The sequence below is a fragment of the Echinops telfairi genome, unplaced genomic scaffold (assembly GCF_000313985.2).
Source record: "Echinops telfairi isolate 266 unplaced genomic scaffold, ASM31398v2 ScPeMD7_7475;HRSCAF=8513, whole genome shotgun sequence".
NCBI lineage: Eukaryota > Metazoa > Chordata > Mammalia > Afrosoricida > Tenrecidae > Echinops > Echinops telfairi.
In genome coordinates this window covers 7838496-7850013 of record NW_022111379.1, presented here as the reverse complement: position 1 = coordinate 7850013, position 11518 = coordinate 7838496, and the positions used below count along the sequence as shown (strand labels likewise).

The window sequence follows — 11518 nt, the reverse complement described above, 5'->3', positions numbered from 1 at the left end:
CAAATGGTAGGAAATGCAGAACAGAATTTCAAATTTGACTGAATCCAGACTTGCTGGCGGGGGTGGTGTGGGGGCAGGGGGTATGACAAATGGCTTTATTTTTATATCCCTTTTAGATTAATTGAACCATCAAATATTAATCCAATCTTGGATTCCTGGGATAAACCCATAATGTGCACAACTTTATACATTGCTGAATTCAATTTTGTTAAGGATTTCTGTATCTCAGTTCATGTAGGATTTAAGGTGCTGTCGTTTTCCTTTGTGGTGTGTCTGACCAGATTCAAGTTCATGCTGAATCTGGTTTATGCTGGCCTCATACAAACAAGTTAGAGAGTTCTCATACCTCCATCTTGTGAAAATCTATGTAAGGTTGAAATTATTTGCTTCTTTGTTCCATGTAATTCACTACTGAAATCACCAGGAGTTTGCTGTAGGTGTAACTTTTGATATACAAATTCTCTTTCTTTGATATGACCACAATGACCACATGCCCATGGGGATGATTTTAACGTTCCCCAACCAAAGGATAGTGCTGTCTCTAAAGTGGACCAGGGACATATACAAGCCATAGATGCATGAATGGATTTTCAGTTCACACTTAATCCAAGCCCTAATCCAGAAACAATTAGTTATGACATGGCCCTAACTCAATATTTAGCCTCATGAAGAAATCAGTGATGTAGGTGCTAAAGCAAAGTGTGGTGAAGCAATCAGATGGTGCCCAGCTAAGAGAGAGAACAGTATCTGGGGCCTTAAAGGCTTGTCTTAAAACAAGCAACTGTCTAAGTGAGAAGTCAGCTAAGACCACACAGCAGCAGCAGCACACAGGTCTGTGTGATCCAAGTGTTATAAATAATACAATCCAAGACTGGAGGAGGAAACTGCATTAGACTTTTTTGCACCTAGTTTGAAAAAGGCTATAGATGATGATGAAGACCCAAAATCCATTTGTTGGGTCCCCATATGTATGAAGCCTTCAGAGAATCCCCTCTGACCATTGACCAGGGATGTGAATAGCCTTGGTATCAGAGCTAGCACCGGAAAGTGGACTACCCCAGATGAAGTTACACTACAATTTAAACCCTTACCATCTGTTCCCCCTGTGATCCATTTTAAGTTTGTTCTAGTTTTCATTATTGTCTTTCTTTTGGATTGGGGTTTTTGTTTTGTTACGGTTGTTGGTTTTTTATGTTTTTCTTATATGAAATCCAGAATAGGTAAATCTATAGAGAAAGTAACGAGATGAATAGAGAAAGTAACGAGATTAATAGAGAAAGTAACGAGATTAATAGTTTCTTTGGGTTACATCAGGGGAGGTTGGGGGGAAATGTAAGTAACAAATGTAAGAATGAAGAAAATGTAAAACTGATTATAATTGCACATATCTTTTTAATATGCTTAAACCATTGAATTGTATGATGTGTGATTTCTATTTCAATAAAATTAACATTCTTTAAGAGTTTACATAAATAGCATATCAAAAAGAAATTTGAAATAAAAAGCTAAACCTTAAAAAATATGTATCCCTTCTAGATATACCGGTACCTATAGTTTGTATGGTCTCTTTCCCCATACTTTTACTTTGAAAACATAACTGGGTTTTGATTTTTGTAGTTGCTTTTCTGTTTGTTTGTTTTATGGACTGTTTTAATGCAGTTATCAATAAGATTTTATCTACACTTACCATTTGTTCCATCTGTTATTTTGTTCTTTTCCTAGTTTGGGGGTTAATTGAATATTTAGAATTTCATTTTAATCTGTCTACTCTGGCTTTTAATCTGTATTTCTTGCACTTTTTAAATGGTAGTATGAGTGTCAAGTTTGTGTCAACTGGTTTGGCCAAGACTATCAGTGGTTTAGAAATTAAGGTCTAGAAATCTCCCATGATGTGACACGTAGCCAGTGTACTCAACCCCATAATGAGGTCTGCTGTCAGCAGCCAATCAGCTCTAAATTTAGGTTGGAATGCAACCTCCTTATTCAGGTAACATCTCTGATGAAGTTCCCTTGAGCTGTTTCCATAAGCTGTGAGGAACTTGCTTGCTGCTTGTTGGTCTGGATCCTGCATCTGGCTCACTGACCTCCATCCAGTTCCTTGGAACTTGAGTCAAGAACCCGCCATACTGCCTACCAACCTTGGGCACTATCCTCACCTTAACCACGGTAGCCAGGCACCATGCATCTCTTCTATCCTGTGACAACAGAGGTGGTAGTCATGGGGCCAGTCAGACTTCAGTCCATTCATTCCACTCCTTCTTGGGTCTCCTGTTGCGGCTGCAGGTGAAGAGCCCATTTGTGTTTGGGGTGATCACTCAGAAGCTTGTAAGACCCCAGACACTACTTACCTAACTGGAAGGTAGACTAGACACTTCTACAAAGTCTTGAGGAATTCTGCACTATTTTAAAAGAATATCTAAACCCAACAGAAATGGGAATACATTGACTCTTGACTGCTGTCCCTAGGCTGCCGTTATGTTCCTGTCCTTCGAGCATGGAAAAGAGCCTCCTCACGCCTTCTTTCTGTTTCTACCATCCTTCGCTAAAAACTTTTTCATCCTTTTTTTCTCCCAGAAGTACTAAAATTCTCAAAAGTAATGCAGTGTTTGCATTACTACCTCTCTCCCTTTTTGAAGTGAGAGTAGACCAGAGTTACTTTGTTACTTCCAGCTCTTCATGCCCTTGGGTCTGTTACCATTACCAAAAGGTACAGCACTGTTTGGTGGATAGGAGAGGCTCTGTATCCAGACTAGGGTTCAAATCCTGCTCCTGTCATTCACCCTAAAATACATGTGCCTCTCCTAACTTCAGCCGCCTCCCTTATACGACAGGGAAGTAGCAGCCCCTCCCTCGGGTGACCATTCCCTCCTGAACCTTTCTTCTGGTTTTCTCCTTTGTCACCATCTCCTGTGACCTGTGTGGGGTCGTTTGTCCCTTTCAGTGGTGGTTTCGCTGCTGCTTTGGTTCTGTCTTCAGAGCCACGCTTTCCTTGGGGGATTCCCCTGAAATGCACAGCTCTGGAAGAATCTTTTCCTTCAATGCAGATTCACACCTCACATCCATCTATTCAAATGCTTGTGACTATCATTTGGATTTCTCAAATGCATGTAAAACTAGACTCCACAATCAACTCTCAATTCTATACCCTCAATGTTCCTGTACTCTGATTCAAATCACCTGTTCTTACCTGCAACCTCTGATCAATTTCCCATTTCTGTTTTTAGCTCCTAAATCTCCAACATTACCTTCCTCTCCAACTCTCGATTGACAAGCTTATCAGAACTGTTCAGTAACAGGCAAACCCAACCCACACATGTAAGAGTTGGCTTTCTCAATGGCTCAGGGCACAAATCCCCGCTCTGGCCCATGCTGGCTGCAGGGGTGAGAGTGATGCTTCTGACACGTGGCTTTTCTGAGGTTTCACAATTCAAGGGGCTTCTGGTCAGCTAGGTGCTGCCTCAGTGACAGTATCCAAGCAGGCCCAGTCCGAATGTGAAGAGCCCCGCACAGAGTTGACAGTGGGCCAGCCCACCTTCAGTGGTGGTGAGGAAAGGATGCTGCAAAGGCAGAACGGGGACTGACCTCATCAGTGAATTGCTGGCCTAACATCCCTCAGGCCTGGCTGGACCAAGAAGAACTGGGCCTGGAGCGTCCTCCTCCAGGTTCACACGAGACTCGGTAACAGCCAGGGAAAGCTGTCATAAGTTTTTTAAAGAGTTTTTATTGCGATTTTTAATGTCAACATCTGAAAAACTCTCCCTAAAATGGAGATGATGATCATCTTTAAAATTAGCTATAATGTCTTGGTAGCATCGGTCAGTAGTTACACACTGATTGTCTCAGGTAAAATTCCTCAGCTAAGTTTGGTTTGGTGGTGGGGTGATTTGTAACCCCTGGTGCTGATCCCAGCCCAGTTCTGGTTCCCACTTCTTATCATGCCTACATGATCTGGCTCCCAGGAACAGAAGGGACAGGGACTTCTGGGTCTCAGCTGGGATAATCATCCGGTTAGCCCTCCATTCACACAGTGGTTTTCATCTCCCCACCCCCCTCCCCTCTCTCTTCTTAATAAAAGTGTAGGCTATTAGAGCTGGGGTCTTTACCCAATATTTGTTTGTGTTAGCAGCTAATGTAGCTTAGCCCGGGCTTTGTGTCCCCAGGACTCCAGAGCCGAGGTTTTACCTGCACAAAGGAAGGGGGTCAGTCATCCAGGAGGTAAAAGTCCTTTTGACAGCAAACAGCCCCAGAGCCAGCTGGCTGCCTCTATACAGAACCACCAGCCTCATGCTCAGTCCTAAAGATCTTTGCCAGAGGGGGTTGTTGGGGGGCGCTGCAGGGGCCTCAGCTCTTCCTGAGCCTCACCACCAGGATTCTGCTGGATTCTGTGGTGCAGGGGACGGTGCTGGCCTCCACACTGCCTGTGTCACGTGACCTTTCCTCAGCCAGGACACTCAAGCCAAAGAAAGCCTACTCTGGGGCCTGCTGCCTCCTAGTTGTCCCTGATTGGTTCTGACGCCTCTACTGGAAGAGCAGCGTCAGCTGGCCTTGCTGCCTCGGTGGGCTCTGGCTCCAGAGGAAGAGACGGCGGCTTTGCGAGCTGGGATGTTCCACCAGTGCCTAGTAACAAAACAAAAGCGAGCTTGAATTCTCAGCTCACAGCTCAGAAGAAATCGCTATTCTCACTGCTAAATTTCTAGAGGTGGCCCTATGTTTTCTGGGACTAATATAAGTGTGGTGCATCTGCACAGCCACGAGGGCCGACCGTACCTCAAGCGCCAAGTCATGTCTGCCCTCCGTGAGTCAGTGACAGAAGCCTTCATTGCTCACGCCATGCCAGCATACGCTGAGGCGGTTAAGATACAAGACTGAACTCTGACGATGTATTTCTAAACCGGAAAACTGTAAAGACCCAGTGTATTGTCCCCAACTAAGCCTGACCGCAGCTGTCACCTACTGCACGGCTTGCCTTAAGGCAGTGGTTCTCAACCTGTGGGTCATGACCCCTTTGGAGGGTCAAATGACCCTTTCACAGGGATTGCCTGATTCATAACAGTAGCAAAATTACAGTTATGAAGTAGCAATTAAAATGATTTTATGGCTGGACGTCACCACAACATGAGGAACTGTATTAAAGGGTTGTAGCATTAGGAAGGTTGAGAACCACTGCCTTAAGGGGACAAGAGCCTGTGTGGCCACCCTGCGGCTCTGTTTTCCTGGGGCAATGCCAGAGTAAAGACATCCTGAGCCGGAAAAGTGCAGGCCTCACTCCACGCCAGTTTCTTGGCTGCCACCTGTGGTCTTCAGGGAGCTCTGCATAGCCGCCTACCTGCAGGGAGCTTCCTGTACGCAGCTGCTGACGACATTGCCTGTCCAAGAGCTTGATTCGAGCCCAGGGGCTGCTGGAAAGTGGCCGGCTTGCTGGCTGAAGCGGTCCGGTGCTTCGCTTTGGGGTCTTTGACAGGTTTAGTCCAGACCAGTGCCTCCCCAACCTGGAGAGCTGCTCCCAACTTCTGGGCCATCTCTACCATCTGGGACACAAATGAGAAGAGAAGAGAAGAGAGTCACAGACATGAGTGGGAGGGACAAGCCGACCTGGCTGTTTGTCGGTCTTTCATCAGGGGCTTCAGCTGACGCAGTGACTGCTGGTCCTGGCATGAGTTTTCGGGAGGTACAACTTTGCTTACGTGCTTGGCCACTCACCAAAGGGTGGTGGTTTGAATGCACCAGTCCCTCTGGGGGTGAAAGATAAGGTTGTCTGCTCCCATAAAGATTTAGAGCCTCGGAAACCCTGTGGGGCAGTGTGCACTGCCCTGGAGGGTCGCTATATGCTGGAAATGATTCGACAACTCAGGTGGTTTGGTTTGGACTTTAGTTCTGGCATTTGACAGATGATGTACTTTTTGCAAGGAAATTGTCTTCAACAGCAGAGAACATAGGTTGCCCTGAACAAATGGCAAGAAATGCTTACACAGGATCTCAACACGCCAATTCATGTTTGGTGCCTTCCTAGGCTAATGTCCTGCTTTTGCTACCAGAGGAGAGGGAGGAAGCTATAATGGAGAAACAGATCTCGACTCCGGTGAGCTTTTAATGTCAACGGCAATATCTCAGCCAACAGGAACTTCCTGTTGTTACTGTCAGGCTGTTACTCCCAGGAACGCCCAACCGCCCTGTGTCTAACACCTTACACTGAGATGACCTGGGCTGTCTCGAGTCACCTGGCAGCTTACTTCTGTCTCCTACCTCAGAGTCAAATTCCAGGGAGCTGCTGTGCTTCAGCTGAGTGGCTTTCTTCTCCACTTCCTGGTACTGGGCCAGGGCAGCCCTCTTCTCACCCTGGTTGTACAGCAGCACGGCATAGTTCAGGTTTACCAAAGGGTTACACCTGCGGCAGACGGACCCAAAGAAGCTGGGCTCTGCGACCAATAGAGCTTTCCAGAGCCTCCTCATTCCACAAAAACAAAGCAAAGCTGGGTAAGGAGTGCCCCACCGCCTAGCAAGGTGGGGATGCCCGCACATGGCAGGCCCAAACAGCAGAGCAGCTCTCACCCAGACCACCCAAGGCAGGCCTGAGAAGGGGGCCCCTCATTGCTCTCTGGGGTCCCGTGGTGACACAAACAGTGAACGTGCTCGGTTGTTAACCTAAAGGTTGGGTTGGTTAAGTCCACCCAGAGGAACCTCAAAAGAAAGGTCTGATGATCTACTTCCCAAAACGCACCCACTGAAAGCCTCAGGGAGCAGTTTTAATCCACACACACTCGGGGCCCAGGAGTGGATGGAGCTGACTCAACGGCAACTGGAAGAAAACCCTGCTGCCTGGTAGATGCCAGGAGCTCCACCCCAGAGAAGTCAAGGCTTTTCATATTGAGCAGTCCACGCTGGCTCCGATTTCTCAGGATTAGAAACCTTTCAAAAAAAGCCAGTGTCATTTCCTGCTGAGTCACGGAGTGCTCCAGAGCCCCATCTCCACTCAGGCCACCAAGCAGAGCGCATGGTTCCTTCATCCAGCACCAGTGCTGGGGCGCCACCTTGTGGCTTTGAGGTGTCCAACCCTCCCCAACACCCCTGCCAACAGGGCAGCTTACTTATCCAGGCGGACTGCTTCTATGTAGGCCCTCTTGGCGTTCTCGACATCTTCCAGATTGGTCAGGGCCACTGCAACAGAGAAGAGGCTGGTTTAGAAAACACAGGAAACTTCAAGACCACAGTGTGTTCAGTCTCTCCACCGAACTTCTCCTTCAGCCTGCTGGCAGCTGGCACACCCTTGTCTTGCGCAACAATCCCTTCTCCCAATCTGACCGATGTCAAGTTTTCCGCCTGTGTTCAGACCCAGCTCACTTCGGACTTTCCCGATTGTCCCCACGGGCCATGTCACCACCACCAGTGCTACAGCCTGATTTAACCATGTCACTGTCCTGGTTCCCCATCACCTCCAATGGTGATTTTTAAACTTTTATGTAAAACCAATGTTCCAGAAAGCCTGCTACATGAAACCAATAAAGCAGAGCTGCTCAGGAAACCCTGCGTTCCAACCAGGAACTCCCTTACCACGCACTCGCTTCTCCCAGGAGCTTCCTGGGAAATCTGAGAAAACCAGACTCCAGGAGAAAGTCTGACATCCTCAGGCCAGGCTGCAGTAGGTCTGCCCGGCCTCAAACGACCATCCCTGACTGCTCTCCCACCACAACCTAAGCTGCCACTGCTACTGCTAACTATGGGCACACCCTGCAATTTGATGGCCGCCTGCCTTTGTTCAGAGGCTCATGAACCGGAAACATCCCTCGCAGCATTCAGCCTATCGAATTCCAGCTCATTCTTCAAAAGCCAGTGTGAAGGCCATCTCTGCTCTGTACACATGGCTCATTTGTTTACATTTCCACCCCCCCTTCAGAACAGGCCTTCTGTAGCCCACACCACTACACTCAGTCTGCTCTTGCCAACTTTTCTATATGTAAGACACCACCACTGCCCCACCCCCACAGTAAACCCAAACCCACTGCCATCAAGTAGACTATGCCTCACAGTGACCTTATTGGGGGGTTCTGAGATAGGAGCTCTGGTGGCCTAGTGGTTACACACCAGGCTGTGATCTGAAAGGTCCACAATTCGAAACCACCAGCTGCTCCATGGGGGAAAGATAGGGCTTTCTTCTCCCTGTAAACAGTGAGTCTCAGAAACCCATGGGGTCAGTTCTACCCTGTCCTATAGGGTTTCTGAATTGGCATCAACTTGGTGGCAGTGAATTTGGTTTGGGTTTTTGAGGGTTTCTCAGACTCTAAATCATAGGTTGCCAAACTTATTTGGCCTATTGCCCCCTTTTCTGAAGAATAAAGAAAAATCACTCAGCAGTTCCCTGGTAATTAAAAACTTTTATACTCTGGCCCATCATAAAGAATAAAGTACAGGTATCTGCTTCTGTAGCCCCCTAGATCCTTCCAGCACTCCCACTCTGAGACAGTTAAGGTTATTGTGCCAACCTGATTGATCACCACACGTGGGATTAACTGAAGGCTGGAGAGATAAATGGCTCCATGAGCCTCGCCTTTTTTAGTTCTCAGGTCTCTTGCTCTCTGATCGGACCAGGGTGCAGCTGCCTTAACTAGTTCCCTGCTTCAGCTGGCAAGGCTCACTTTCAGGGAAACATCCCTTAGGAGAAGCTACATGGACCTACCCTGATGCAGCCCTGGGTGCTGGAGCAGCCGTGTGAGATGCTGACATGCTCACTGACTCGGCTTTCCTCCTGCAGAGGGGGTCACTGAGTATGTTTCGTGAGACTGAGGATTCTGTAGATCGGTGTCGGACATAGGGGCTAATGTTGACTTATGGGCTTGGACAGCACTGGGTTGGGATGCTTTCTTTTCTTTTTTTTTTTTTTTTCTTTTTTAACATTTTATTAGGGGCTCATACAACTGTTATCCCAATCCATACACACATCAATTGTGTAAAGCGCATTTGTACATCGTTTCTCAAAACATTTTCTCTCCATTTAAACCCCCGACATTAGGTCCTCATTTTTCCCCTCCCTCCCTGCTCCCCCCTCCCGCATGAGCCCTTGATAGTTTATAAATGGGTATTTTGTCATATCTTGCCCAGTCCGACGTCTCCCTTCATCCACTTTTCGGTTGTCTGTCCCCCAGGGAGGAGGTCACACACAGTTCCATGTAATCGGTTCCCTCTTTCCTACCCATGCTTTCTTAATGTACACTTACCCTTTATATAAAACTCTTATATACATTTGAGTTTCTGTGGATTTGTTTCTCTAGTCTACCCAGACTAACACACACTCTCAGGAGGGTCATTTTGTTGGCTTGACGGGAGCAAACAGCCTCATCTTTCTCCCTCTGACAGGCTGGTGGGGTTGAACTGCCTAACTTGTAGTTAGCAATCCCTAACCCACAGGGCCACCTCTTTAAGAACCCTACAATAGTGACCAAAAAAGAAAATATACAAAGAGCACTACCAATGAGGGCAGAGAAACTGCTGTGGGGCTTACATTTTTTTAAATAAAGGTGTGTGTGTGTTTAAATACCCTAGAAAGAATATTGCCAGTGGTTTTTAATCATATGTTTGATTTTATATACTAAAGTTCATTGGATTCATCTTTATTTTATGATCAGTTTTTTAATTTATATAGAACAAACTGGGTTTCAAGAAAGAAACCATATTCTATACCATTCTGTTTAAAAGAAATGAGTTTGAACATAAGATATCTTGACTTAGACTTATTACCTAAAGACTAATTATATAATAATAGTAACATTAATATTACTAAACCAGTTATATAAAGGTATGTCAGAAAGCATTGCTATAAAATCACAGAAACCTTTATTAAACAGAAATCTTGAAACCTATTTGTCGACATTTCCTCAAACGAGCTCTATGCACTTCTGAAGGCAATGTTTCCATCTCGCGAGCCCTTTCCCAGAGTTCTGCATGCTTTCAGTTACAGCACATCACAAGGCAGCTTCGTCATCCTCAAGGGACATCAAATCATGTGATGTGTTTGGGAACAAAAAGAAGTTTGAAGGCTTCTCAGTGAAACCGTTAGAACAGGGGTCCTCAAACTTTTTAAACAGAAGGCCAGTTCACTGTCCCTCAGACTCGTTGGAGGGCCAGACTATAGTTTTTAAAAACAGAAAACTATGAACAAATTCCTATGCATACTGCACATACCTTATTTCAAAGTAAAAAAACAAATGGGGCAAAAACACCCGGCAGGCTGGATAAATGTCCTCAGGAGGCCGAATGTGGCCCGCGCCGTAGTTTGAGGACCCCTCCCTTAGAGGATGGCCCTTGTTACTCTTGAAGAATGAGCAGGTGCACAAGGGCATGGATTTCTGGGTGCAACTTTCTATTAAAATCTGGGACTTACTTGGGCTCAATGCACATAAACTGCCAAACCAAGAGAGAGAAAAATCAACACGAAACGGTGAACTAGGGATGCTCTTGACTTAAGCTCTCTGCGAGTGAACTGTAAGGGAGTGGCTACCATGGGCTCTCAAGCCTCTGGCCTCCTGTGACGACCACTCACTTCCCTCAGTGCAGACAGGGCAGGGGTTCTGCACACAAGGGTCTCTTACCAGCCAACAGCATGTAGAGCTCCCCCATCTTGGGCTGGAAGCTGATGGCCGCGCTGAGGAAATGGAAAGCTGATGCATACTGCTGCATGGTCAAGTGGACGAGCCCCAGATTGTAGAGAATCTTCCAGTCGAAGGGGGCCAGGTAGTTGGCTCTTTTCAGGCAGCTGATGGCCTACAGGAGTGAGGGGACATGTGATGAGAGTGGGGCCAGCCCGGCAGACCCAGGAGTCACCCACATGACCACACTCAGCGAGGACACGGGAACACTCACTGCCACATATTTCTTCTTGCCAAAGAAACACATCCCAATGTTATTCCAGAGCGGGGGACTCTCTGGCACGGCACAAGCTACGACTCTGTATTTGGTGAGGGCAACATCAAAATCCCCGTGAGTCTGCATCATGCTGCCAGCAGCCAGGGTGGCCTGCAACATGGGACATGGGGGGGGGGGGGGGGGGGTAGTTAGTCATCCACTCCATCCCAGAAGATGGTCGCAGTGAAGTGGCCTTCCTCAGCACAGATGGAACTGCGAAACTCCTCCCAGGGATGCGTGCTCGCATCATGCTATCGGGACAAGTGCACACGAGGAGTATCCCTCTACCCAACGTGGCTCTCTATGGAGCAGCAGAAAGAAAGAAGACAGAATGTCACTGGCCTTAGCCCGCTCATGTGTTCCCTACTTCCAGCCAGGGTAGTCAATATTTTCAAATGCAGCAAGGCTGCCCCCACTAGCAGAATTCCCAGGTCAGAGCTGAGTGTCTGTGCGGTAATGATGCGCATCTTCTTTCTTGACCCCACAGTCACACCTGGACAAGGGTCGCGACCTCAGCTTCTTTAAGCATCTGAAAGCCACTTCACCATCATTAACTTAGACAGGAGATGCAGCGGCTTTGCTAACTGCCCAAGCGACACATTGGTTACCAGCCCTACCACCTCAC

General features: G+C 47.2%; 1 protein-coding gene across 3 annotated transcripts in view; it reads right to left on the bottom strand.

The window, feature by feature from the left end:
• Positions 1 to 3701: 3701 nt before the first annotated feature.
• The window catches only part of BBS4 (Bardet-Biedl syndrome 4), a 51405-nt gene continuing 43588 nt past the window's right edge, over positions 3702 to 11518 (bottom strand). For 2 of the 3 annotated variants that reach the window (XM_004712019.3, XM_045285778.1), the window contains 6 exons: positions 10852 to 11004; positions 10581 to 10752; positions 7086 to 7155; positions 6244 to 6385; positions 5327 to 5528; positions 3702 to 4617 (listed from right to left, as the gene is read on the bottom strand). In XM_004712019.3, the coding sequence (XP_004712076.1) occupies positions 4490 to 4617; positions 5327 to 5528; positions 6244 to 6385; positions 7086 to 7155; positions 10581 to 10752; positions 10852 to 11004 (867 nt within the window). In that variant the 3' untranslated portion in view covers positions 3702 to 4489. The remainder of the gene's footprint in view (positions 4618 to 5326; positions 5529 to 6243; positions 6386 to 7085; positions 7156 to 10580; positions 10753 to 10851; positions 11005 to 11518) is intronic. The other variant, XM_045285779.1, reaches the window with a different exon arrangement.